The 24786-nt window shown below is 32.4% G+C and overlaps 1 protein-coding gene across 2 annotated transcripts in view; it reads right to left on the bottom strand.

Moving 5' to 3' along the window:
* LOC142337614 (uncharacterized) overlaps positions 1-17869 on the bottom strand; it is a 105346-nt gene extending 87477 nt beyond the window's left edge. For both annotated transcript variants that reach the window (XM_075386967.1, XM_075386968.1), the window contains exon 1: positions 17651-17869. In XM_075386967.1, the coding sequence (XP_075243082.1) occupies positions 17651-17726 (76 nt within the window). In that variant the 5' untranslated portion in view covers positions 17727-17869. The remainder of the gene's footprint in view (positions 1-17650) is intronic.
* Between the last annotated feature and the right edge of the window lie 6917 nt (positions 17870-24786).

The following is a 24786-nucleotide window of genomic DNA, read 5'->3' as shown; positions in this document are numbered from 1 at the left end:
TTGGTTCAAAATTGAGCAAACTTGGCAGTGACTACCACAGGCCTATGTTAAAAGACATGCAAGAAGAAGGAACAAAATGGGACGGATACTTTTTGAGATAATGAGATTTAAATTTCAGATTGCAACAAAATTTAGTAATGAATGTTATCTTCTCCTCCAAATAAATCTTCAAATATAAGTTCTACGACTCCAGTGTTATGGTTATTGACGTAAATGCCGAAATGGTAAACTCGAAAATCCCCCTTTGAATTTTCACTGGATTCGTGGAGAAAAACTAAAGCTATTTGCAGCATTTCTCACAAATTTCTTTCAGTTAATTTTTTGTGCATAATTTGCAACACATTTGAGTTATAGTCTAACTAATTCACATTTAGGTTATAGTCTGACATGATGTACTATTAGTGGTTGCTAAATGTGAAAGAAAGCTAATTTTACATATTTTTCTCATTTTAAAAAATTTATTTTTTTCCAAAAAACAAACAAATTATAAAATTTAAAAATAAGAGTGAAATCCCTCTTTTAAGAGCGAATCACTCTTTAAGAGCAAAATCGCCCCTATCGGAGTGATGCCCCAGTACAAAATCACTGTTTATCACGCTTAAAGAGTGATTTCCCTCTTTTTAAAATAACTTTTAAAATTATATAAATTTTTTTAAAAAAATTTTTATTTTTTATTTTTCTATATTTATTAATTTAAATTATCAATACTCTTCAATAAATTTATATTCTCTTTTACTTTTTCAATATTTATTCCATTAATAATATGAAATGATACAAAATTATAATATTTACACGAACAACTTTCCCCAGTTTGGGTAATAGCTCTTCGAGGATTTAAATTTCCACTAAATCCTCTAGTTAATTCTACATCTGGATGTTGTTTCTTTACATGAGCTCTTATCCCATCATATCTCACAACAGAAGGACAATATTGACTATTAACTTTAGCTGAAGTACAATTTCTACAAGTATACTTACTCTCATCAAAATCAGTTAGTGGTTTTATAGAATTACATTTATTACAACTTCTAGTTAAAACTTTGGTGTTAAAGTTAGAGTTAGAGTTAGAGTTAGAGTTAGAGATAGAATTAGAGTTAATGCTAGAGCTAGAGTTAGAGTTAGAGCTAGAGTTAGAGTTAGAGCTAGAGTTAGAGTTAGAGTTAATACTAGAGCTAGAGCTATATCCACATTCATCTTTAAAAGAACAATCAGTTTTCATACAAATACCACTTAATGTTTTATCACCACATGCACATTTACTATTTTTATCTTCATGATATAATGAATAATGAAAAGCTATATTAAAAGAGTCTACAATTATGACTACACTCTAAACTTTTTATAACCATTTATAATTGGCCAAATTTCAATTACACCCAACGTATTTAGCCAAGATTTCAATTAAATCTTTAGTATTATCTTTAGACGCGACCCACTCTGTTAAATATTTCTTCCCCGTCGTATTGAGTGTTTTAGTTTTTATCTTCTATCTAAAATCACTTCAAGGTCTAATTCCGTTTTATCTATAACAAAATTTATAATTTCTTCTCTAAATTCTTCATTATTTCCATATAGTCTGTATAAATACCTTCGTCCCTCTTTTTATAAAATTCCAGTCTCTTTATTTATATATTTTCCTTGTAGCTGCTTTTCTTCCCCATATCCAAAGTTAACCAATGTAATTGCTCTATTTAATATATTACGTGCACTCGTTGCCACGTGTCCAGCAGTTTTTACTGTTGTATCAGGACTCATTTAATTATATATAATAGAATTTGTACCTATAATTCCTAAAATAGTTGATGCTAACCTAAAACCATCTGCTTTAACCATTTCTTGTGTTAAAACATCATTCTGTTTTTTAATACCGGATCTTTTCCGTTTTTGTGCCCCCCCAGTACGTTATGCTCCCCCCAGTGACAGAGCACGTGTCATTACATAGTAAATCATTATGTAAAAATATTGCACGTGCGTCTGGGGGTTGCAAATAATATGCACCCACTAAGCTGGGGGGGCACAAACGGAAAAGATCCTTAATACCTTTTAATGTAAAAAGTTTATTAAAATAGAACTGATAATTATCATGATTAATAGTATTTCTATCTGTAGCATTTATCATGAGTGGTTTCATATATGCTATAAGTTTATTTTTATGTTCACATTCTTTTTTGTTTTTTAAACTAAGAGCTTTTAAATCAAGGAAACCAACTCTCGAGTCATATATCAAAGTTCTATTCTTAATAATAACAATAAATGTATTCTCTTTCCTCTTATATTTAATTATATAATAAGTTTATCTGACATTCAATCTGTACAATTATAATAAGTACCATTAAACTCACTAATTATTTTATTGAAGTTTTGTTCACTTTTATATATTTCTTTAAAATTTTTAAATAGATCAGCTCCATTATAAGTTGTTAAACAAATAATATCACCACTCATTCTTGCTGTATTAATTATTTGAGCTGCTTTATGACACATTACAATTAATTGAATATTATGATGTCTTCCTTCTGTGAAATAATAAGCTATATCTTTATTTAACTTATCACCCATATCATCAAGAACAATTACACTATCTTTGAATTTAGACTTATTTTTTGATGTGATCATATTCATATCGCATGTATTAAACCCAATATAAAACTTCCCAGTCTCAGGATCTATCCAATCTCTATCATCTTTACATACTATGATTATATTTTTAGCTTGCTGTTGGTTTTGGTTATGGTTTTGGTCTGGGTTTTGGGTTTGATCGGTGTAACCGCTTCGCGGATAGTAACCACTTTGTGGATACAAGTATGACTTTAAGTATTGTCTAATAAAATATGTTTTGCCTGTAACAGTTCTACCATAAACAATAGTATGCAATGGTGACCTTTAAAATCCAAGTCTCACTCTACTCATATTCATAAATCCACCAAAGCTTTCTTCTAGTTTTGTATATTTACTTGGTATTGAATCATATATTATATAACAAATTCCAATTAAGAAAATAAAAATTATAACTACACTACCCGGCTCCATTTTTTTACCTATTAAAAGTGCTTATCCTAACTTTTGAGGAATTCAATAATAAATTTAATATTGATAATAATGCTATGAATGATATCAGAATAAAAGATACAGGAAAAATTACAAGTCTATGACCAATTGAAATTGTAACGAGAGATCAAACTCCAGATAACACAAGTGAACCTAATGTCAACATTATTGTCAATCTACATCCAACTGATGGTACCCATTGGGTTTTAGTTATAAGAAGAGAAGGTGGTCCTGTGTATTACTTTGATAGTTTTGGCGTTGAGATCCCAACATTATTTTTAGAAGAATACGTTGATCTAGGCTCTAATGAGAGAATACAACAATATGATGAATCTTATTGTGGGGCTTATTGTTTATATATGATCTACCTTGTTGATAGAGGACTTAGAATTAACAATGCTTTGAGTATTCTAGTTAATCAATGTAAATATCCAGGAATATACAAGAGTGTTTTTGTTTAAGTTGTAGTAAAGATCTACGAAGTAGCTTAGCTAATAATGATAATGTTAATGATAATGATAGTGTTAACGATATACGAAGTAGTTTTGCTAGTATTGTTAATGATAATGATAATGACAATGATAAGGATAATGATAGTGTTAAAGATAATGTTAATGATAAAGATAATGACCTACGAAGTAGCTTTGCTATTAATGATAATGATAATGATAATGATAATGATAATGATAATGTTAATGATAATGATAATTTTAATGTTAATGATAATGATAATGATCTACAAAGTAGCGTTGCTAATAATGATAGTGTTAATGACAATGATCTACGAAGTAGCTTTGCTAATAATGTTAATGATAATGAGAATGTTAATGATAATGATAATGTTAATGATAATTTTATATATCTATTTGTTGAAAAACATCAAAACGGTAAACCTAACAACAAAGAATATCCGCGAAGCGGTTTCACCAATCTTAGCAACAATATCTCTGTAAAAATAAATGAAAGATCTACAATAATGGCTAAATGATGATAATATAATTACTGAAGCTACACTCCCAGAGAACTTTAGATGTATAATATCTGGTCCTAGTGAATGTGGCACAACATTCTTATTAAAAAAACTATTTCTGGCTAGAATATATTTTGATAAGCTATACATCATTGGTCCTACTGGTGATTAATATGAAGGTGTAGAGTGTTATAATCGACGAAGTCGCAACTCTGTTGACGATAAAGCAGATGTTGAGTTTGTTAAAGATATAAAAGATTTACCCTCTCCCGATCAACTACCCAAAGACCTAAAGAAACTAATGATATTCGATGATTTTAGAGCCAAAGAACCAGTTATTAATGAATATTTTTTAGAGGTTGACATAATAATTGTAATAAGATATACCTTAATCAAAATCTATTCACAATAGATAGACAGAGTGTTAGAGAGAATTGTAATCTATTTTTTTTATTTGAACAAAGAGGTAAAGTCCTCATATCTATATATCAAGATTTCATTATTAATGTTTAACTTAGTTATAATGGTTTTGCTAATATATGTAATAAGGTATGGAAAGAGCCTTATAATTACATTGTTATTGATATAACATAACTAAAAAAAAATATATTAATGGTAAACTAAGAACTAATTGGGATCGGAGAGTTTTGTAGTTTAGTTTAAGTTTAAGTTTATATCTACACCAGATGGGGCTTCGCCCAGCTGACTACGTCAGATGTAAAGTAAAACTTAATACATCACCATTAAAGTCTATAGGTCTTCCATGCTCATCTTTAATATGAAACTCTATATATTCTATTCTATCTTTAGTTACATTTTGATACAAGATATTAGTTGGTAAAATATTTATCAAGTAACCCCGTGGTTCTGTTAGAGTAAAAGTATATAGTATGTTTGTGTTATTCCCATTATCTTTAACACCAGATATCACATTACAATGAATGTTAATAGTACTAGAACCCATAATATCAACAATTTTCTGAGATGTATATTTACCATGTTCATGTACTATTTTTCTAAAGCCCAGTAGTGGGGCTATTGAATTTTCTATGTCAATGTTAGTTGCACCTTATTTTAATTCCATTAAACTTTTCATTGTATTCTTATCAGATTCTATTATAACATTACCATTAGTTTCTTCTTTTATAAATTTTGCTACTTCGAATAATTCATATGCTACTGGTATAATAGCTAAAATACGGGTATCTGACCATGTTTCACCTTTAATATCATATATGAATTGATTGTTCCTTCTATTTACAATAAACACCAAATTATAAACCGATAATCCAATTAAACCTAATTTTGATGAGTTAAGTATAGGTTCACTAAAGTTAAACTTTTCTGTTGGCTTTATCATTCAAAAGTTAAGTGTATGCTTTTCTTTAGTTTTACTTAGAGTTTCATTTATCTTTCGAACTCATATAAGATTAACGAAAATGTATTTCCCGTGATTAAACTGTCAGTCAATTTATTATATTCAAATATTAGATTATATTTATGGTGAAGGGGCCTACGGCCCTGGTTCCCCAACATGGGCGAAGCCCCATAGTTATAATTATAGCTTTGGTTTTATTTGAATATTAGATTATATTTTTGGTTATAATTCTAGCTTTGGTTATCCACGAAGCGGTTACACCGATAGTTATAATTATCTGCGAAGCAGTTCCTGATAGCTTCGATTTTAGTCATGATTATAATTATAGTCATAGTTATAGTTAAGTTAAATTTTTATCTATTAAAAATGGATTTTAATTTGAATACAACTTATGGTTTTAATAATTATATACACAAAAGTGAGATTATAAAGTATAAACCAAATAATCTAGCAACAATGAATACGGTTAATACCAATAACAACATCATTCTCAAATAAGAGAATCCTTTAAATTTGCGTGATTAGTATCTAGAGATAGAATTTGTTGTATTAGATGATGCTGGTGGTGTATTTGCTAATGATGCTAATATCAGAATAGTTGTTAGGGTATGATTGCATTATTTAGTTCAGTTAAGCTTGAAACTATTGATGGTAGGACCATTGAATATGTAGATCATTTTCATCCTAATCTATTGATGTATAAGTTATTTACTAGTACTGATGATGATTATAAGATTGTTTTTGTTAGAAATCAAGGCAATAGAGATAGTCAACTTAAAGGTGACCATATTGCCGCAGAGCGAGGTCATATGTATATGATGATTAAGATGAGTGATCTATTTGGTTTCGTAAATGATTTAGAAAAGATTATATATGGTTTAGGATTTAAACTAATATTAAAAAGAAATAATAATGATAGAGCTCTATTTAGAGCTAGTGCTGGTGCTGGTGCTGTTGCTAATGATGCTAATATAGAAATTACAGATATATCATGGTGTGTGCCTAGTATTGATCCTAGTAATGACAATAGAATTATTGTGCAAAAGGGTTTAAGTAAAAAAAATAATGTAGACTTCAGTTATTATTAAAAAAAGACATTTTATAAGAATGTACTCAATGCTACTAATTTCGTGTTTGATCTAGGTATGGAAAGTAGTATGGAAAGACCGCAATATATAATAGTTGGTTTTGAAAATAATATTGTTAATGAACAAACTCATGATGCAAGTACATTTCATATGATGAATGTTACTGAATGTTATTGTAAGATTGGTATCGAGTTTTATCCTGAGGATAGAATAAACATGAATTATGGTACCAATAACTATAATGAGGCTTTCAACGAGATTGTTAGCTTTAATAAAGATTATAATGGGCTACCACGTAATATAAAACCATAAATAAATCATCGAACATTCAAAAGCAGTTATAGAATATATGTATTTGATAGTAGATATCAAAGTGATCATAAAGGTCCACAACCAATACAACTTAATTTTAAATTTAGTGCTGCAGTTGCCGATGATATATGTCATGCATTAGTATTAACTAGAAAGGTTATTAGTGTGAATAGTGATGGAAATAACATGGTTGATATAGTATCATAATTATAATTATAACCATGGCCCTAGTCATTATTTTAGATATACCTGTAGCTATAATCATCTGCGAAGCAGTTCCTGATAATTATAATTATAACTATTTCTGACTTGTCTTAACAAAACCCCTAGCATAAATAATATCTAGTTTCTTTTTATTCCGTAGAGATAAGCCTCTAGCTTCAAGCTTAATCATAGCCTTGAGCCCATCCTTAGGCTTAGGCTTAGGTTTAATAACAACAAAGGGATTGTACTTTTAAACTTCCATTATTTTTTCTATATAGAAATGAGTCTTTTAAATAAGTTCAAAACTCATTCATATTGTGTTTAAGGTAGACATTATAGTGGTACTATTAATATAAGAGGGGTTGTCTCAGCTAAAGGAATTAAGACGTTAAGGGGTGATTGTGTTAAGTGTAGAAGGAATAAGTCAATGGCAGTATCTGATGCGACAATTGAAGCTGAGGGATTGAAAGATTTCTTTAAAAGTGTTGGTAAAGTTACGGTTAACTTTGGAAATAAAGTTGCTAATAATCCAGTAAGAGCATTAGAAAGAGCCAATAAAATAGAAAGTGCAGCTGCAAGTAGAAACCTTAGAGCTGCTTTATCAGCCACACTTGATTTAATTAAATTTGCAACTACTGGTGAAGGTATAAAGGTAGTACAAAAAGGAGGAGGGTTATACTTAGGTACAAAGAAAAGATAACTTAGTTATGGCTAAGACTATGACTATAGTTTCAATTAAAACTCTACATCTATCTATCTGCGAAGCCAGTTCCTGGACAAATTTTCAAACTAATATTGTTAGTACTAAAAACTTTGTTATTACTTATTTTTCTTGTTCTTCTTATATTCTTCATATACCTTGACTAATTCATTATATTCATCATTATCTATTTTATTATCATTCATTGATTTAGTATATACTCTATTAAACTGGTCGCTAAACTGTTTACTTAAAATATACATTTGTGAATACTTTATAATTTTATTTCCTATTTTTGTATTAATTGTTTTTCATAATGAACCACAAACAGTTGCTGTAGCAAAAGCTGTTGGTATAGAATAAGGTAATTCTATACCTGTTAATGCAACTGATGTTGTTGTGGCCGTTGTTGCAATTGATGATAATACTTTCTGTTATCTCAGCTACGTTAATATAATTTTTATATCTACATAACTTCTTATTATAGTTATTAGTTTCAGTTTCATAATAATTTCTAATATCTTTTATAATGTTAATATTTTTGTTAAATTTATTATTGGCTTGAGTCTTTTCATTTATTAATCGTTCTAATACTGAAGACAGATCTGGATATAGTAATCTCTCACTCGATGCTGTTGGGTTAGTCATAGTTTCGGTTATTTTAATTAGTAAAAATTCTTTCTATTTCTTTTATTATATCTTCTTGATAAAACTCATAATGCATCTCTAGTCTTGATTTTTCTTTGTTTGTACTTTTTAAAAGTATAGCAATTATATATTGAACTGCTCTCTTTTTATTCTTTAAAAAGGCTTCATCTATAAAAGAATTAGTCTTTTTTTAACTCCTCTAAATTCTTTTAGCCCAGTAGTAAACATTTCATCTAGTTGTATGTTATTGATATTCTGATTAAATTTATTATTATCAACCTCTAGTTTTAATTGATTATGCCCTTTTATTAGTTCGGTTATATTTCTACTTAAAATATCCGTTTTATTTTCAGACGATAATAAGTTATTGTCACAATACTCTTTATTAACAACATCTTTTTCATTTATGGGAGGGTGCACATTTGTAATTTCATAGGTATCCTTCATGTCAATATTATCATTATCTTCTAGGAGTAAACCACGAGCCTTACTTATTGTTAAATTGTTCCCCGATGAGCCAAGAAGTGGCTTCTCCGATTGATGTTTCGCTTGGTTAAATCTATTTCTTGTCATCTTTGTTTTTGTTTACAGTTAGAAATGAATCTACCAAGTAGCTGACCGTAGGTCTATCGGGATCCCGCAACTATGTTGATCCAGCGTCGCTGGCTTAGGACCGTAGGTCTATCTGCGAAGCGAGTTCCCTGATTTTTAATGATTCTAAAACTTTATTATTAGATTCAAAATCAATCTCGGATTTTAATAATTCCTTTTCGTAATATTTATCTTCTATTATCTCTCCATTCATATCTTCTATCTTATATTTTGGTGGCTGTGGTTGTGTGTTCAAAACTTCATTAACTTTAAATAGTTCTCTGTTCCAATTAGAAGTGTATCCCATAGAGAAGATATTACGTTTGTCTGCATTTCTAACATAATCACCAACTTAAATATTTGGGTGTTGCTTTGGTAGATTTAACATAGTATCTAACTTTATCAGGATTATTAGAAGCATCAACTGGTGTCATATTAATTGTTGAGTAAGTGTTATTGTTATATGTTATGACTGCATCAATTAGTATATTTACCCAATTACCATCACCATTGATGAACATTGGTTTATTAATTATGGGTAAAAATGTTCTATTGAACCTCTCCATAAACACATCCTTTAAACCACTAGAAGTAGAAAATAGTTTTGTTTCATATTCTTTAAGTAAAGGTTTTATAGTAAAACTCACTACCTCTATCTACCCACAACTTTTCTTGTTTTCGAACTTCGAAGCCACCTTGTGGACTTTCAGAGCCACTCAGTGGATGATGACCTAATACTATTTTAAAACCATTAGTTATAGATAATCCAGATTTATTCTTTAATGGAATAGCCGATGCATATTTTGTGAATATATCTATAACTGTTAATATAAAATTATAATTACTATTGTATTTAAAAGAGATGACTTATCAATTAAATTAGCTGACCATGTTTCATCTTTATATAATGGTATTATTCTTTCTCTTCTAAACTTTGTTATTTGAGGACTGAATACTTCTTTAGCTAATAGTTGTGTTGTTGTTGTTTTTCCATCATTTTTTATTTACCATTGTTGAAAACAAAATTATCTAGTTGCTCTTCATTAATATTATTCATAGATAATAGTTACCTGGATATATCTAGCATTTCATCATATAATCCATGAAGACCAGTTTTTGTTTCTAGTATTAATAATTCTAGTCTTTCTATTAAATTATTTGGGTTAGGATTGCTATTTAAACCCCGTCCAAATACATCATCGTTTACCCCCATTATACGTTTTATTGTTCTATATCTAGTGTTTTTCTTATCCCCTTTTCCTACATCATATCTAATATCCTTTTAAAACCTTTTAGTTTTGTTTTCATCTTCCTCAATATCTTCATATAATACATTTGTTTTAGTAATAAAGTCAGAAAATCCTTCTGAGAATTCATATATTTTACCCTTAACTAAAAATGCACTCCGCGCTAGGGTTATATCAACATCAATCATTTTATATCTTCTAGTAGGCAAATCTTCAAGATTTAATTTTAATTGAGGATTAGTTTGACCCCCCATTTTATGAAGAATTTTGGCTGTCTTTGTATCAACAAAAACTGGTGCCATATCTTGAGTTTCCTTTATGGTCCCCTTTAACGTTTCATTAATCTTGGAAGTGTTTTCACCGAACCGTGAAGCGGTTTCACTGATCTTGAAACCAGCTTGCTGGATCATCTTAGTTTGTTTATCTAACTCTTGATTTTGCCAAACTATTGCTTTTAATGTTTGTTCACTTAATGCTAGATTGTGTTCATTGTTTGCATTTAGTGTTTTAGTTAAAGAATCAAATAACTCTTCTATTTCACCATAATATTCTTGTTGTTATTATTTATCTTCTAATCTATTTCTTCTGTTTTGTTTTTCTAGATTACTTATATTTTTAAGTGTTTCTAGTTTAGTCATTTTTTATAATTATAATAAATCATTATATAGTGTAATTGCAGCAAGGATTAACATTCTATCATCATTAATGGTTACCTCTTTAATATTATTTGTAAGTAGGTCTTTGTGTCTAATGACCTGTGAAGCAGTTTCACTGATGCATTCTTAATCGGGGAAGGGCCTTTGGCCTTGGTTGGTGTAACAAGGCTTGCCTTTCCCCAACCTGCTTCGCAGATTTCATTTACTAGATCTCTTTTAAATAGATATAGATTCTCATCATAAGGATAGCTTTTAATATTATTTACATAAAATCTTTTATCATCAAATGTGTTTAGACTAATCTTACCTGTTTTTGTTGTTATCATGTTATCACCAACTTTTTGTATTCTACATTCATCTACAGTTCTCTCTGTGTTATGCATTAGTGCAATAAAATATTCATTATAATTAGCATTGTTACAATTCTTGGATCTTTGCCGTTTGTGCCCCCCAGTACGTTATGCTCCCCCCCAGTTACAGAGCACGTGCCATTACATAGTAAATCATTATGTAAAAATATTGCACGTGCATCTGGGGGTTGCAAATAATATGCACCCACTAAGCTGGGGGGGAACAAACGGAAAAGATCCCAATTCTTTATTTCGTTCTCTTCAGTTTTATTTGGGTAGTCTTTGAAGCTATATGTCTTTGGTGTTAGTGCCACAGACTCTTCTATGACATTAGTTCCCATTTCATGTTTGAATTTACCAGGGACTTTATTTTTTGTTTTGATTGGTGGCTCCAGATTGGACAGATCCATGTGCTCGTCACTAACTTTGCCTTCAGTATAACTTAATACAAAACTATCAGTATCTATATACTGGAGTTGTAGATCTTTGAGAGATGGTGGAAGAATATTGTAGAATACATCATACATGTGTAATTTACGTAACTCTAAGATAGTAACACCTACATGTACTGGAGAATCTCATTCTATTTTTTTCTTAATATATTCAATTTGGCTAAAATCCTTATATCTAGTTTTATTCTTAAATGTTGGTTTACTTATACTTTGCATTATCTTTTCTTCATCATGTTGTAAGAACTCACTTTGAAGGAAGTGTAGGGGATTCATGCACATTCTTCCGTATAGTGAATTGTTCATTGATTTCCTTATATCCTTTTCTGCTTCAGTTTTAGCTGTTGCTCTTTTATTAGTATTGCTTTATATATAATCTCTACATATATAGTCTTGTTTCAATTTAATTACTCGATGTATTTTAGTTTCTTTTACAACCATCATAACATAGAACTTTAACATCCTATAAAGAACCATGTGTTCTGTTTTGTTGTTTTAGTCTAAGATTCATTTCTCTGTTTTTGTTTTGCCTTTCTCTCTGTCTTGGTATCCCAATTCATTATCATTTATCTTTCTCTTATTAACGCTAGTTGCTCTGTTCTCTCTTTACATGTATCAGTATATTCAATATCGCAAACTATATATTAACCATGATCACTATCATCTGGAGTATTTAAAATAGTATCAAGAGTAGTAGTAGTAGTAGTAGTAGTAGTAGTAGTAGTAGTAGTAGTAGTAGTAGTAGTAGTAGTAGTAGTAGTAGTAGTAGTAGTAGTAGTAGTAGTAGTAGTAGTAGTAGTAGTAGTAGTAGTAGTAGTAGTAGTAGTAGTAGTAGTAGTAGTAAACTGGAAGTCCTTATAAGGTAGCTTTTGCATCATTGCGTAGCTGTAAAAGTTGTTTGCATCAATGTACAGGATATTTCTGTTATGGGACTTCATCCCTGTTTCACCATTGTTGACTATCCTATCTCTCATTATGCCACATATGCCCCCTCTTTTTGCTTCAACAAAATCATCTAGAATTTGTTTATCTTGTATTGTATCTAATGTTACACCGCTTGACATTAACCAACAATCAAAACTATAGCCTGGGAGACTTACATTGTGTAGGGGATTGAGCTTGAATTCTTTCATACTTAGTTGAACATATTCATTCTTGCAGTAGTCTAATATTTCCACATCATTTTGTAAATACTCTATAGTTAGAGCTTTACCGCTTTTTTTTACTGTTGCCTTTATTAAAGATATCGACTTCTTCTTGTGTTGGTAATTTATTCGAGAGAGAGGATTTGAAGTCTTCTGTTTTTAGATTACCTATAAATTCGTCATAGGTAGCTTTGCTACCACTGGCAGCTTCGCCGTAATACGAGTCCAAACCAAAGTATTCATATGGATTTAATGTTTTAGTTTTACACCCATATATCTTTGCCATTTGATCTAGAGACATAGCTAAGAAGTTATAACTATCTAAGAATTTGAGACAACCAATGCTAATCATCTTAGACTTACCAGCGGCTAGTGGTATGTTATCTATTTTCTTTTATCATTATTCTGTTTAAAGAGTTCACTGTATAGTAGGTTGAAGTCATAGCCAGAGCCATTGTGGAATATCACAGGAACGAAGTTTCGTTGTTTGTAACTTAGATTGCATATTCTACATGCTGATCCTCTATATTTACCAGTTACATGACAATGATCCCTTACTTTAATAATACATGTTTTACTGCAGATATGACAAGTGTTATTAGTTTCATGATATAATTTATCTGCTTCATTATAAATCATTTGTTTGTTGCGCTTGAAGCTATTCTCAGTTTCTATTTCTAATAGATCACTAGCAAATCTTTTGATACAATCAAGACCGAAGTAGAATTTGAAATTACATTGCCATGTGTAACCCATACTTATTGGTATGTGTTCAGCTATTTTATATTTGCTAGTTGAGGTCGAGACGTTGGTGACACAACAATCTATATCAGCAGTTATAATATTTTTTAAATTCTGACGTTTGTGTTCATTTAAAAAGTAATTTTCCTCTTCTTAGGACAAACGACCTCGGGTTTGAAAGAGTGGCTGCATTCTTGGTTGTCGTATTTAATTTGTGAATCAAACCAATATGTACATCTATCGCAATAATAATATTTAATGCTATTTTATTTGATCGTTCTAACAAGGTTTCTATGATTTAATTGGAGCACAGTGTTCTGTAGTACCGTCTCCCCAAACCAATATTCTGACAGCTTTTCTATCTTTATTAAAATCATCCACCGGTTTAAACTATTCTAGTTTACCCCACCACAAGCTGTGTATATCCAAATATTAATATTGTACAGTTTTTGTATTCTTAATATATAGCCAAAGTCATCATCATCTCGTTGTCGTGCTTCAATTAGATTATTTACATATTTACTCTCACGTGTTTTATTATTGAGAAAACTACTTCGGGGATCGATAGCAGGATATAGCCAAGCAGTAATACCCAGTTGCAAGCAGTTATATTTGGAATTGCGTATATTCAATATTGATTTAGAGTTTTTGAGATCGGGGGTAAATCTATATAACCACCAATAGATGCTTTAATTGGTTCAATATTTATCTGAATAGATCTTAATCCGAGAAACTGAAAGTCATAGCAATAACCCTCATGTATTTCCTTTTCAAAGTTCAACCATTGAGTGAAATCTCCATTTTCATATATTGCGTTATTAATAAAATAGTCAGTGTTGAAAAATATTTTAGTAGTTTTAACTTCTTCTTTGGTTCTCTTTATGTACTCACACTCAGCTGTGATCTTATATTTATAGCTCTTTACTTTTTTATAATGGTAACAGTTTTTAATTTCTTCTAAAGAGTTATTAATGGCTTCGTCTATGTCTTCAATGTAAATTCCAGCTTTATCAGTAATATAAAATTCTTTCATGTTCTGGCTAGAGTTTATATCGAAGTAATATGTGTTTTCTAGATACTTGCGATTATGACTATATGAATGAGAGTCAGCGCTGTTTTATTCCTAAATTCTTCATGACATTCTTTACACTCATTCTTAATTCTGGTGTAGATATTGTCGTCGGGTTTAGTTTTAGTTTTAATAATATCTTTAGTTTCAGTTTTAGTAGACGGTTTGACATAGATTAAGTCTCCATCAGAATCATACATTTTCTCTATGGTTTTAGTTGAGGCTTCAGTTTTAGTTGAGGCTTGAGTTATAGCCTCCTCCAAATCAGAATCGGTGAAACTGCTTCGCAGATCAAACATTTTCTCCAATAGTTCTTTATGTTTGGGATCGTATGATTGATGTCTGTATAAACCGTTTTTTATTTCAAAGGATGAATTACCGACGTCGCAGAAGTTCACACTTGTGACATTACTGTTTGATGAGTGAGACTTGGTGTTTTTTATTAGGGAAAATTTTGGAAAAAATAATTTATCGAAAGAGAAAAATGAAGTGTGATAAGTGTAAAAATAATCCTTGGAAAGAGTGTTGTAATGATTGCAAAGAGTTAGAATATTGTTGTGATATATGTAAAAATATAGTTAAAGTAAAAAATTATATTGAACTTTTGGGAGACCACTATGATAATCTAGATCAATATCTGGCGTGTAATATGTGTAAAGTTTACAAACATATTTCTTTCTTTAGGTTTAGAAATGGAAGATGCAGATTGTGCATCTATCTTAATAGATATAGAGATACACATACCAAAGATAGATTCATGGAATATGCTGAAAGGTTTAATATGAAAGTGTAGTATAGACAAGAAATAATATTTTGTGATGTACATAGGTGAATTTGCAAACGAGCTTATTATTATTTTCTAGAATTTAGCCATTTCATAATTTAATGCTAGACTTAGAGTGAATATGTAATGTGGATAAAACAGGGATAGCTACAAGCAGTAAAATTTGTCCCGATTCGACATGCGCGATTAGCGTTAGGAGAAAGGGTCAAATTTTACTGGTGGTTGGTTTCCTTGTTTTATCCACTACTTAAGTCTCCAAAACAGTTTGAGGTGAAACAGAGCTGAAAGGCTCTAATGCCCGCTGGGCGCTACCTGTTAATACCGTTATGAGGACGAAAAGTTGAATGGTTGAGATGAAAAATCGGTCAGCGAAAAATTGAATAAAAAAGACCGACAGGACTAATATAATTGCTACAAACTTCGTTCGAGAGCAGTTAATCAGTACTGATGTAAGACTTGCAATTATACGTGCCGAGTACTGATATTGACTGGGCAGTCAGTCCAGGTAAAACCCTGGGGAGGGAAATCACAATAAACCCGAAAATGTGGGTCTTTCTCATTACATTCCCCCTACTTTGCCGTCATATGTATAGCCCCGCCAATCTTTCTTCACATACCAGAATATGGGGCTATAATTTCGTGGTGGAGAGGGGCATTGTAAGGGGAACGACCCAAACATATTTTAGATCTTTAGAGCTCTAGATACGTTACCCAAGCCATCTCTGGCCAGACCGACTTAGGCAGCGCACAGGCCAGACCCGCACTCTAAAAAATGTCTAGGTAAATTTACCTGCAACGTTTGCAGGTAAGCAAAATTGCAGGTAACATTACCTGCAAAATTACCTGCAAAAAAATGATGCGTACAAGTTACCTAGAATACGTTACCTAGAATTTACCTGCAAACTCAAACAACAAAATTATATTAGGTATGTAGCTATACGTGAAAAAAAAACATTTAAAAAATTTTATGAAAGTTTAGATAATATTCCTCAATGGAAGATTAGAAGGAAACAAAGTCAGTCCGAGCAGAAAACTGGAGCTAAGTACTAGGGTTGCCACAACCAATTGGTTTGCGCACCTGACACTTTTTCTTCGGTACCTTGGGTTTTGAAACTTCAGAAATTGGCTGTTTATTTCAAATCACAGTAAACCATGAGAAAATGACTTATTAACCTCATTTTTTAATGGTTATAACAAGACTCAGTGGAGGGTTACTCATTGAATTGGATCTTCATCAATGTTCAACAAAAACAACCAAAAAAATTCATATTTGTGCATTTATTTTCATAAATAAGCTAAAGAAGAAAGTCTATTAATTTTCATTTTTTCAAAGAAATTATATCCAAAAGTTACGTTGGAAGCTTCTGCGATTAACATTTAACCACTATCATAACATTTAACCACATTACAGATAGCAAACGCGCTTTGTTTAGGGAAAACCGGCCAACTATTACTTTTCAACATACCGAACCAAAGAAACCAAACATATTACCGACGATTTCCTACGTTTTAAAAGCAAAGATTCCTAACATCGCTTACACTGAAACATCAAATATACAGTATCTAAGAAACCAAACATGCCAACGATTTCTTATGTTCGAAGCCCAACACTTCAGATAAACCGAACATACCTATGGTTTCTCACGTGAAAAAACGAGCTTTCTGATCACTTCTTAGGTCGTTTTTGTTCGGTCTTCTGGACTAGGCTTACACGGGAGGCATTCAAACTAAAAGTTTAATCGCTGAAGCAGTAGCGACAATTGGTATAAAGTGTTTTTTCAACAAAATGGAAATTACTCCATTGATGTTTCTTGAGCTTGACCTATTTTCTTTCGTCCCCCCCAGCTTAGTGGGAATATGTTTTATGAAACCCAGGCGCACGTACCTTATTTGGGTCTTTCCCATTATAGCCCCCCCCCCATGAAATTATAGCCCCCCATTATGGTATAATTACCATGTTTGGGGGGCTATAGGTTATCTGACCACTAAGCTGGGGGGGCTATAATGGGAAAGACCCCCTTATTTTTACATAGTAACGTGCAACATAACAACACAATTGTAACTGGGGGTAAACTGGGGGGGGGGGGAAACAGAATAGATACCTTGAGCTTCTCATTGAAAAACAATATTTACTGCCAGACAAAGATGTTCGATTCAGCGACACAAAACAATACTTAGTCTGTGACAATCTCCGTTCAGAGTTCAACTTTATTTGTGAACTCTGTGAACTCTTTTAAATCTGTGCACTCTAAAGGAAACAAATTCAGAGCCTGTAGATTCTTTCAGTTCTCGTTCAACTTCTACATCCATTCCTAGTGTTGTTTGGGATCCACCATTCATCGCCATTTTTGAAAATTTCCTTTTTTGTCTTCAAATTTGTTCTTGAGGTTAACTTGCTTAGTTGTTTACGCTTTGTTGCCGCTGTTTTTATGCTGGAATTTGCATGGATTTGTTTCCTTTGTTGCCTATCTGCCGAATGACAGTAGATGTCAAAAATGATAAGTGAGCGAAAAGGCAAACCCGCCATAATTCACAATTAAGAATTCCCTAAAATGCACGCTGATGCAAAATCACTTCTGAAATGATATCTCCAAGCCCTTCAAAAATTTTGACTTATTAATCCGGGATCTTTTCCGTTTGTGCCAGCCAGCGTAGTGGGTGCATATTATTTGCAACCCCAGACGCACGTGCTATAGTTTCACCTAATGATTTACTATGTAGGCACGTGCTCTCTAACTTGGGGGGAGGGGGTGCATAGATTTATGGGGGGGGGGGGGGGGGTTGGAGGGTCACAAACGGAAAAGATCCTTAATCCGTGTAAACGATCGGATCTATTCTGTTTCGCCCCCCCCAGTGTTTTTTATGACCCCCAGTTACAAATTATGTTGTTGTATAGCACGTTACTAAGTAAGAAAATAGCACGTGCGCTGGGGGTCAAAAAGATGCGGATCTAGTTTTACAAACAGAAAAGCGAAACAGAATAGATCCTTTTTCCGTCTGCCCCCCATTAAATTATGTGCCCCAGTTACAAGGCACGTGCCATTACATAGTAAATCACTATGTAAAAATATGGCAAGTGCATCTCTGGAGTGCAATTGATATGCACCCAGTAGGCAGGGGGCACAAACAGAAAAGATCACAGATTTTTAACAGAGCCCATTCGATCATGGGTTAGACAAAAGTCAGCCAACTTGGACAACTGGAAACAGTGAAACTTCAATTGATCATTGGTTAACCACAAAAGAAATCAAATTTTTGTTAAAATAACATTAGAGCAAATGTTTGGAATTGATCATTTTTCTCAGTTGTTTGTTTCATCTTTGTCATTTTATAACGAAAACAAGATAGCGCAATACCTTTACAGAGATACCAAAATATTTTCAAGAGCTGTACTCATTAAAAGAATTGCCTCAACAGATATAAGGCTTCTGTATCAACAAAAAGATGCAAATTAAACATTTCAAATGTTTTCAGATTTGTTTGAAAATGTATTGAACAGTTAAGCTTCTATAAAAATTGAGGAACCAGCAAACAGTCCAAAATAGTGTGGATCTAAAAATTATTGAAAATCATTTACAAAAAACATCGACTTTTAATATTTTGAATGAGAAGGCAGATCTTTCCGCTTATAATCTATACAAAATAATCAGAAATTAAGAACAAGAAAGAGTAATGGAGTATGCAATTAAGAACAAGTAATGGGTATACAAAAAAAAACGTTTTAGAGTCTTCTTGATTTAAAACTGGAAGGGAAATTTGTAAATACTTAACTCTCAAACAAGACGTAAAACATAACCACGTTTCCAAAACTCGGAACAGTAGTATCATTTTAAAATAAAAAAACAGGTGGCTAACAATTTTAAATAAATGTTATTCCATGTTGGTTGTATACGAAGGGGTAAAAAAAACACTTGCCAACTTTGGTGTTTGAGAAAGAGTTTTTCCATTTAGATTTTTAACGAAAAAAGAAATGTATGATGTAATTGACAAGCTACCTCAGAAAGCATCTGGTTCTGAATTCTCTCCGCATAGTTGTTCACATGTTTTAAAATGTCTTTTGGAACAAATTTACAGTTCGCGATTAACGGACATACTTCGAACAGTGTTTTTCCAGAACTCCGTAAAAAAGCGTTTGTAACTCCAATTTACAAAGCAGTTGATCCTCTATAATCTTTGATCAAAGGACGAAATTTAGTGGGTACCAATTCTTGCTGAAATATTTGAAAGGCTGCTGCCGCAACAAATGTTAGAACATGTTGGCGGGCAAAAAATAAAAAAAACAAATCAAATCCAATTTCTTAAAAACAAACAAATCGTCGAATGACAAGGTCAATGGTCAATTCATTAACCGAATTTATATACCAATTTGAAGAAAAGAATTTTTTGGTAATATATTATCTAGCAAAAACGTTTGACTCAATTTTTCACAAAATCTTTTTGAAAAATTTGCAAGGTATGGGTTTTGAACGGGATCTAAACCTAAGCTGAAATCATTTTTATCTTAGAGAAAACTATGCATTAAAATTGGAATCAATTACACAGACTAGACAACAATTAACCACTGAGTCCCCCTAAGAATAGTCCTCGGGCCACTAATTTTTATACTGTAAATTAACGGAAAAAATGAACAGGAAGAAATGAAAAACGAAGAAGTTTTACAATTTGCAGATGATACATGTATAATATCTTGCTCAAAAACAAATCCAGGCCTTCACATAAAAAACTGCAGTACTTTTCAAAAAAAATGATAAATAAATCAGACAAAATATGTTAACATTGAACTGGGATTAAACCGAAATACTTGTTTTTTTTCTGAAAAAGATCAGGCGCCTTCCAAGGAATTTCTTTATATTGTATGCATATAAAACCGGAGGTGAGTGACCTGTCGCTATCTGGGCCGATTGATTGACAATAATTTGATTTGGACTTTGAACTAAACAAAATGTTGATAAAAATGGTGACTGCTATAAGATCAATCTGCTTAGTGAGACATATACTACCGTTGAACGCCATAAATGAACTTTTGAAATCACTTGTCCTGTCACGTTTCAATTTTAATGCAATTTTCCTCCAAACTCGCAAGCCTCATAACTTCTGAGAATAAACAGACAAATAAATTGGTGTGTAAAGTTTCTTAAAAATGTTGACAGCGCAAGGTATTTTCGAATAAGAGATAAATTTTACCTGCAGAGTTTTTCATTGAAAAAGTGTTCTGAGTTAAAGAAGTTTTTTGATTTAATTAAGCGTTACATTGAAAGCAGTCAAATATCCAAAGAGATATCTTTCAAAATTTTTGGAATATGAGAAGAGGGAAAATTCCTGAAATGTCCTTTTTTTCCGAAAAAAAAACGTTTAAATCTATTTGGAGTGACCGATCAATAGTCAGAACAACTTGCCAATAGAAATTCGGAAAGAAAAAACAAAAAATGAGTTTAATGAGAAAATAAAAAGAGAAATGATCTAATTGCATGAACGTGTTCCAATAGATAGACAAGTACAAGGTTCTAGAAATTATTTTTACTAGTAATTTATGGGCCAAACTGTGCACTTGATTTTAAAGTAATTGTTCAATGTAAAAGTTTAATCAGACATTTACATATTCAAATGTTTAATCAAACATTTTTTACATTTTACAGATTTATAAAAAAAAGATGCCATCTTGGACATGTAACACACTTGTAAGTTCAAGCAGGCCGTATAAGTACAAGCTGGGAGCACGAACGGAAACGATCCAATGTTTCATATCGAATATTTGATACTGATTTTACTGAAAAGTTTAAAATAGTGACAATAAATTCTCTTTCATTACGTAGTAAAAGTGCGTGTTTACTATTATTGAGGCAAGTTTAGACAACAGTGATGACACCTCGCGACAAATTTTCACTTTGCATCACTTTTATTAACGACGGATTAAAATGTTAATCGTGGACATTAATCGTGGAAATGAGTAAACAAAAATGCATAAAATTGGGTAACAGCTTGTAGTCACGGGCAAACGTGCGTAACCCCTGTCCAAGATTATGAGCAGAGAATTGGCCTAAAACTTTATGGATGGAATTTTATAAGTGTTTACCTGAGATCCGATTCACAGGCCAAATTGTTCCTCTGAACTATTGACGGTTGATAGCTGCTAAATGTCGTCTTGATCCACAATTCGAGGTTCTTCAGACAATTGCGTTCCCAAAAACAAGCATCGTGGAAAATTGTACCCAGTTTTTCCTAACTTGAAAAAAGTGGAATCAATTTGAAAACTGTCACGACAAACGTCTACACAAGCTAAAGTTCAATCTGCTTTAGCAGTTTCTCTTTTGCATTTTCATTTTTGTTTCCTCTTTTGCACGAACAGAAGTGTCGAGCAGAAATGTGGTCAACTATAGTTACTTCCTGAAAAAAAAGTTCAATTAACAGAATATAGTAAACTTTGCTGGCTGAAAGTGATAAACAACGAAATGAAAATTTTCATTACAAAGTATACGGATGTTTTTGGTCGTGATGTAGTGAAACTCTTCGGACCAGTAATCCACTTTATTTATCGGCTACTTGAAACAACTGGTTTTACAAAAATTCACTTTCTTGATTGGGTTTTTTTGTCCGCGTTTTGACATCAATCTTTTTTACACTTTTTTTTCATTGCTAACCGACTTTTTTGTTGATAAAGGACTTCGGAATCTAATTCTAGTCAATTCTAGGTCTAGTTTTTTGTTCAGTCAATAAAAATGCCGTTAAGAAATTCTGTTTTTTTAGCTGATCAAGTTATCTCTTGACCTGAACATTATAATTCTGTTGGATCTATTCTGTTTCGCCCCCCCCCCCCCAGCTTAGTGAGCATGAATCTTTAATGACCCCCAGGCGCACGTGCTATTTTCTTACATAGTAACGTGCTATATAACAACATAAAAATTGTAACTGGGGGTCATAAAAAACACTGGCGGGGGGGGGAACAGAATAGATCCATTTTGTTTTAGAACACTGACTTTCATTTCCGATCTTTGAAATTTATGAGTAGCTTATACTCCAAAATTATTTGATACTTATAAGTAGGAGCTTCGGGTAAAACAAAGGTCGGAGGGTAATTTTGAGCAGTTATCTTCCAATAAAAGTCCCTTCTCCCAATTCAAACTACCGGAACCTCCTGCAACTCACCCCCTCTCCCCACCCTCAACACATCCAACCTTAAATCCTTCCCCGGAATATGTAAGATCTACGCTAAATTCAACGCTAAATATGTAAGATCTACGCTAAATTCAACGCTAAATATGTAAGATCAGCGGCAACTAGCGTTGACAAGTCGGAAAATTCACCGCCATTTCTTACATATTTTGCGTTGAATGCGTTGAATTTTTGTCTTTGAATTCAACGCATTCAACGCAAAATTATGTAAGAAAATTGCGGTGAATTTTCCGACTTGTCAACGCTAGTTGCCGCTGATCTTACATAATTTTGGCCAAATTCCTCGGCCCGGGCCAACTACTCCCTACTGCCCCGACTACTCTCCCCACCTCTCACATATTTCCCTCACCTATTACCATCTGCAACCTCGCAATTGCCCATCTCAGCTTGCTAGCACTACCTAAACCTCCCTTTCACTCCACCTACCTATCCCGTTATCCCCTGCCCTAAATCACTGGGTCCTATCCCCTTAGTTATCAGATTTTAAAAACAGTTTCTGTAGTTAAACGGGTATTCTTTTCCTTTTTTGGTATTTTTGATCTAGGCGATGTAGTTTTAGAGACTTTATTGCAAGGCTATCCGACTAGTTTCCAGTATCCTACAGCCAATGGTTTTCATTAGAGGAGCACGCCATGTTTTTATTTCTGTGAACAACAGAAAAATTTTTGATTTTTGATTGGGCGGTTTTTTCAAGAAAAGATTCTTGAGGCTTCAAGGTGGTCTGCAACCTGGAGCAGGGCACAACCAGGTAGTATTAAGGATAAAATCAATTTCTGGGGACTCTTATAAGTGTTGCAAGTCGATTGAAGCCATAACGGTTTTGTGGACTTGTAATGGGTAAATCAAATGAAGGGCAACTGAGATCAACCCTCGTTGGCTAAACCCCCCGGACTTTAGTCTCAGAGCATTTCAGCGCTGAACCAGCACATTTCAAGAGTATAAACTTAGTTCAGTTATGTATCTCCCAGAGTATTTTAAGCTTCTTTATGTGCATTATTTCTTCAGTCTGATTGTATTGAGGTCGTAGAATTCGCTCAGGTTAAACTTATCCTGTATATTCTGAAAATTGATCATACCCTAAATTAGGTGTGAGCAGAATAAAGTCATAATTTTTACTTTTTTACCTTATAACTGGTAATTATTATTGTAGTATACACACTAATAAACTTTAAGCTGGTTTGTAGGCAATTACAACGAAACACAAATAGCTCAGTGGTAAAGACTTGCTGCGCAAATTAAATGTTACAAGTACCCGCGCGGAAGTTTGAATCGCATATAAAGCAAACTTTGTTGGCGGGAGTTAAGCTGAACATATTGTTTTTCATGAAGTAAATTTTACTCAAAAATCAGACTGGCCAGTGTAAAATGTGACATGAACGGAATACTAGCCTTCCCAAAAAACAGAATGTCTTTAGACTGATTCAGCGCTGATTTGCTCTGCCAGCAACCTCCGGGCTGTGGCTAAACAACTAAGACAGAAAAAAACTAGGAAACAATCGGAACGAGATTGCCTTAAGCGTTCTATGTTTAAATACTCTTTGTGAATCTCGTTTTGAAAGAATCATGGAGGCAACGCCGAATCAAGATTCACAAATAGATTAGTTAAATAGAGACGGCCACTGCCCGGCCCGAGGTGTCAACGCTAAAAAACGCAAAAGAGGCGTAGACCTTACGCTTGAGCGTAGACCTTACATAAATTCAACGCCTTCAACGCCAATCTTACATATTGTGCGTAGAATTTTTCCGTAGAACTTACATATTTAGCGTTGAATTTTAGCGTAGATCCTACATAAATTCAATGCAACCAACGCCAATCTTACATATTTTGCGTTGAACTTTGGCGTAGATCCCTACATTTTTAGCATTTAATTTTTCCGTAGAACTTACATATTCAGCGTTGAATTCTAGCGTAGATCTTACATATTAAGCGTTGAATTTAGCGTAGATCTTACATATTAAGCGTTGAATTTAGAGTAGATTTTACATAAATTCAACGCATTCAACGCCAATCTTACATAATTTGCGTTGAATTTTGGAGTAGATTTTACATTTTTAGCGTTGAATTTTAGCGTAGATCTTACATAATTAGCATTGAATTTTTTCCATTCCATTTCAGATCGCTTTTCAAAATCAAAAGTTTTTCAAGTTTTTTTTTCAAAAAGTAATTTTTTTCACTGTTTCGAAACCCTATACTTCACACGTGAGAAAAGCGAAAACAGCAAAAAAAACCGCTTTT

This window comes from Convolutriloba macropyga, chromosome 4 (assembly GCF_964194025.1).
Source record: "Convolutriloba macropyga chromosome 4, txConMacr16.3, whole genome shotgun sequence".
Taxonomy (NCBI): Eukaryota; Metazoa; Xenacoelomorpha; order Acoela; family Convolutidae; genus Convolutriloba; species Convolutriloba macropyga.
This window is presented reverse-complemented; position numbering and strand designations above follow the sequence as displayed.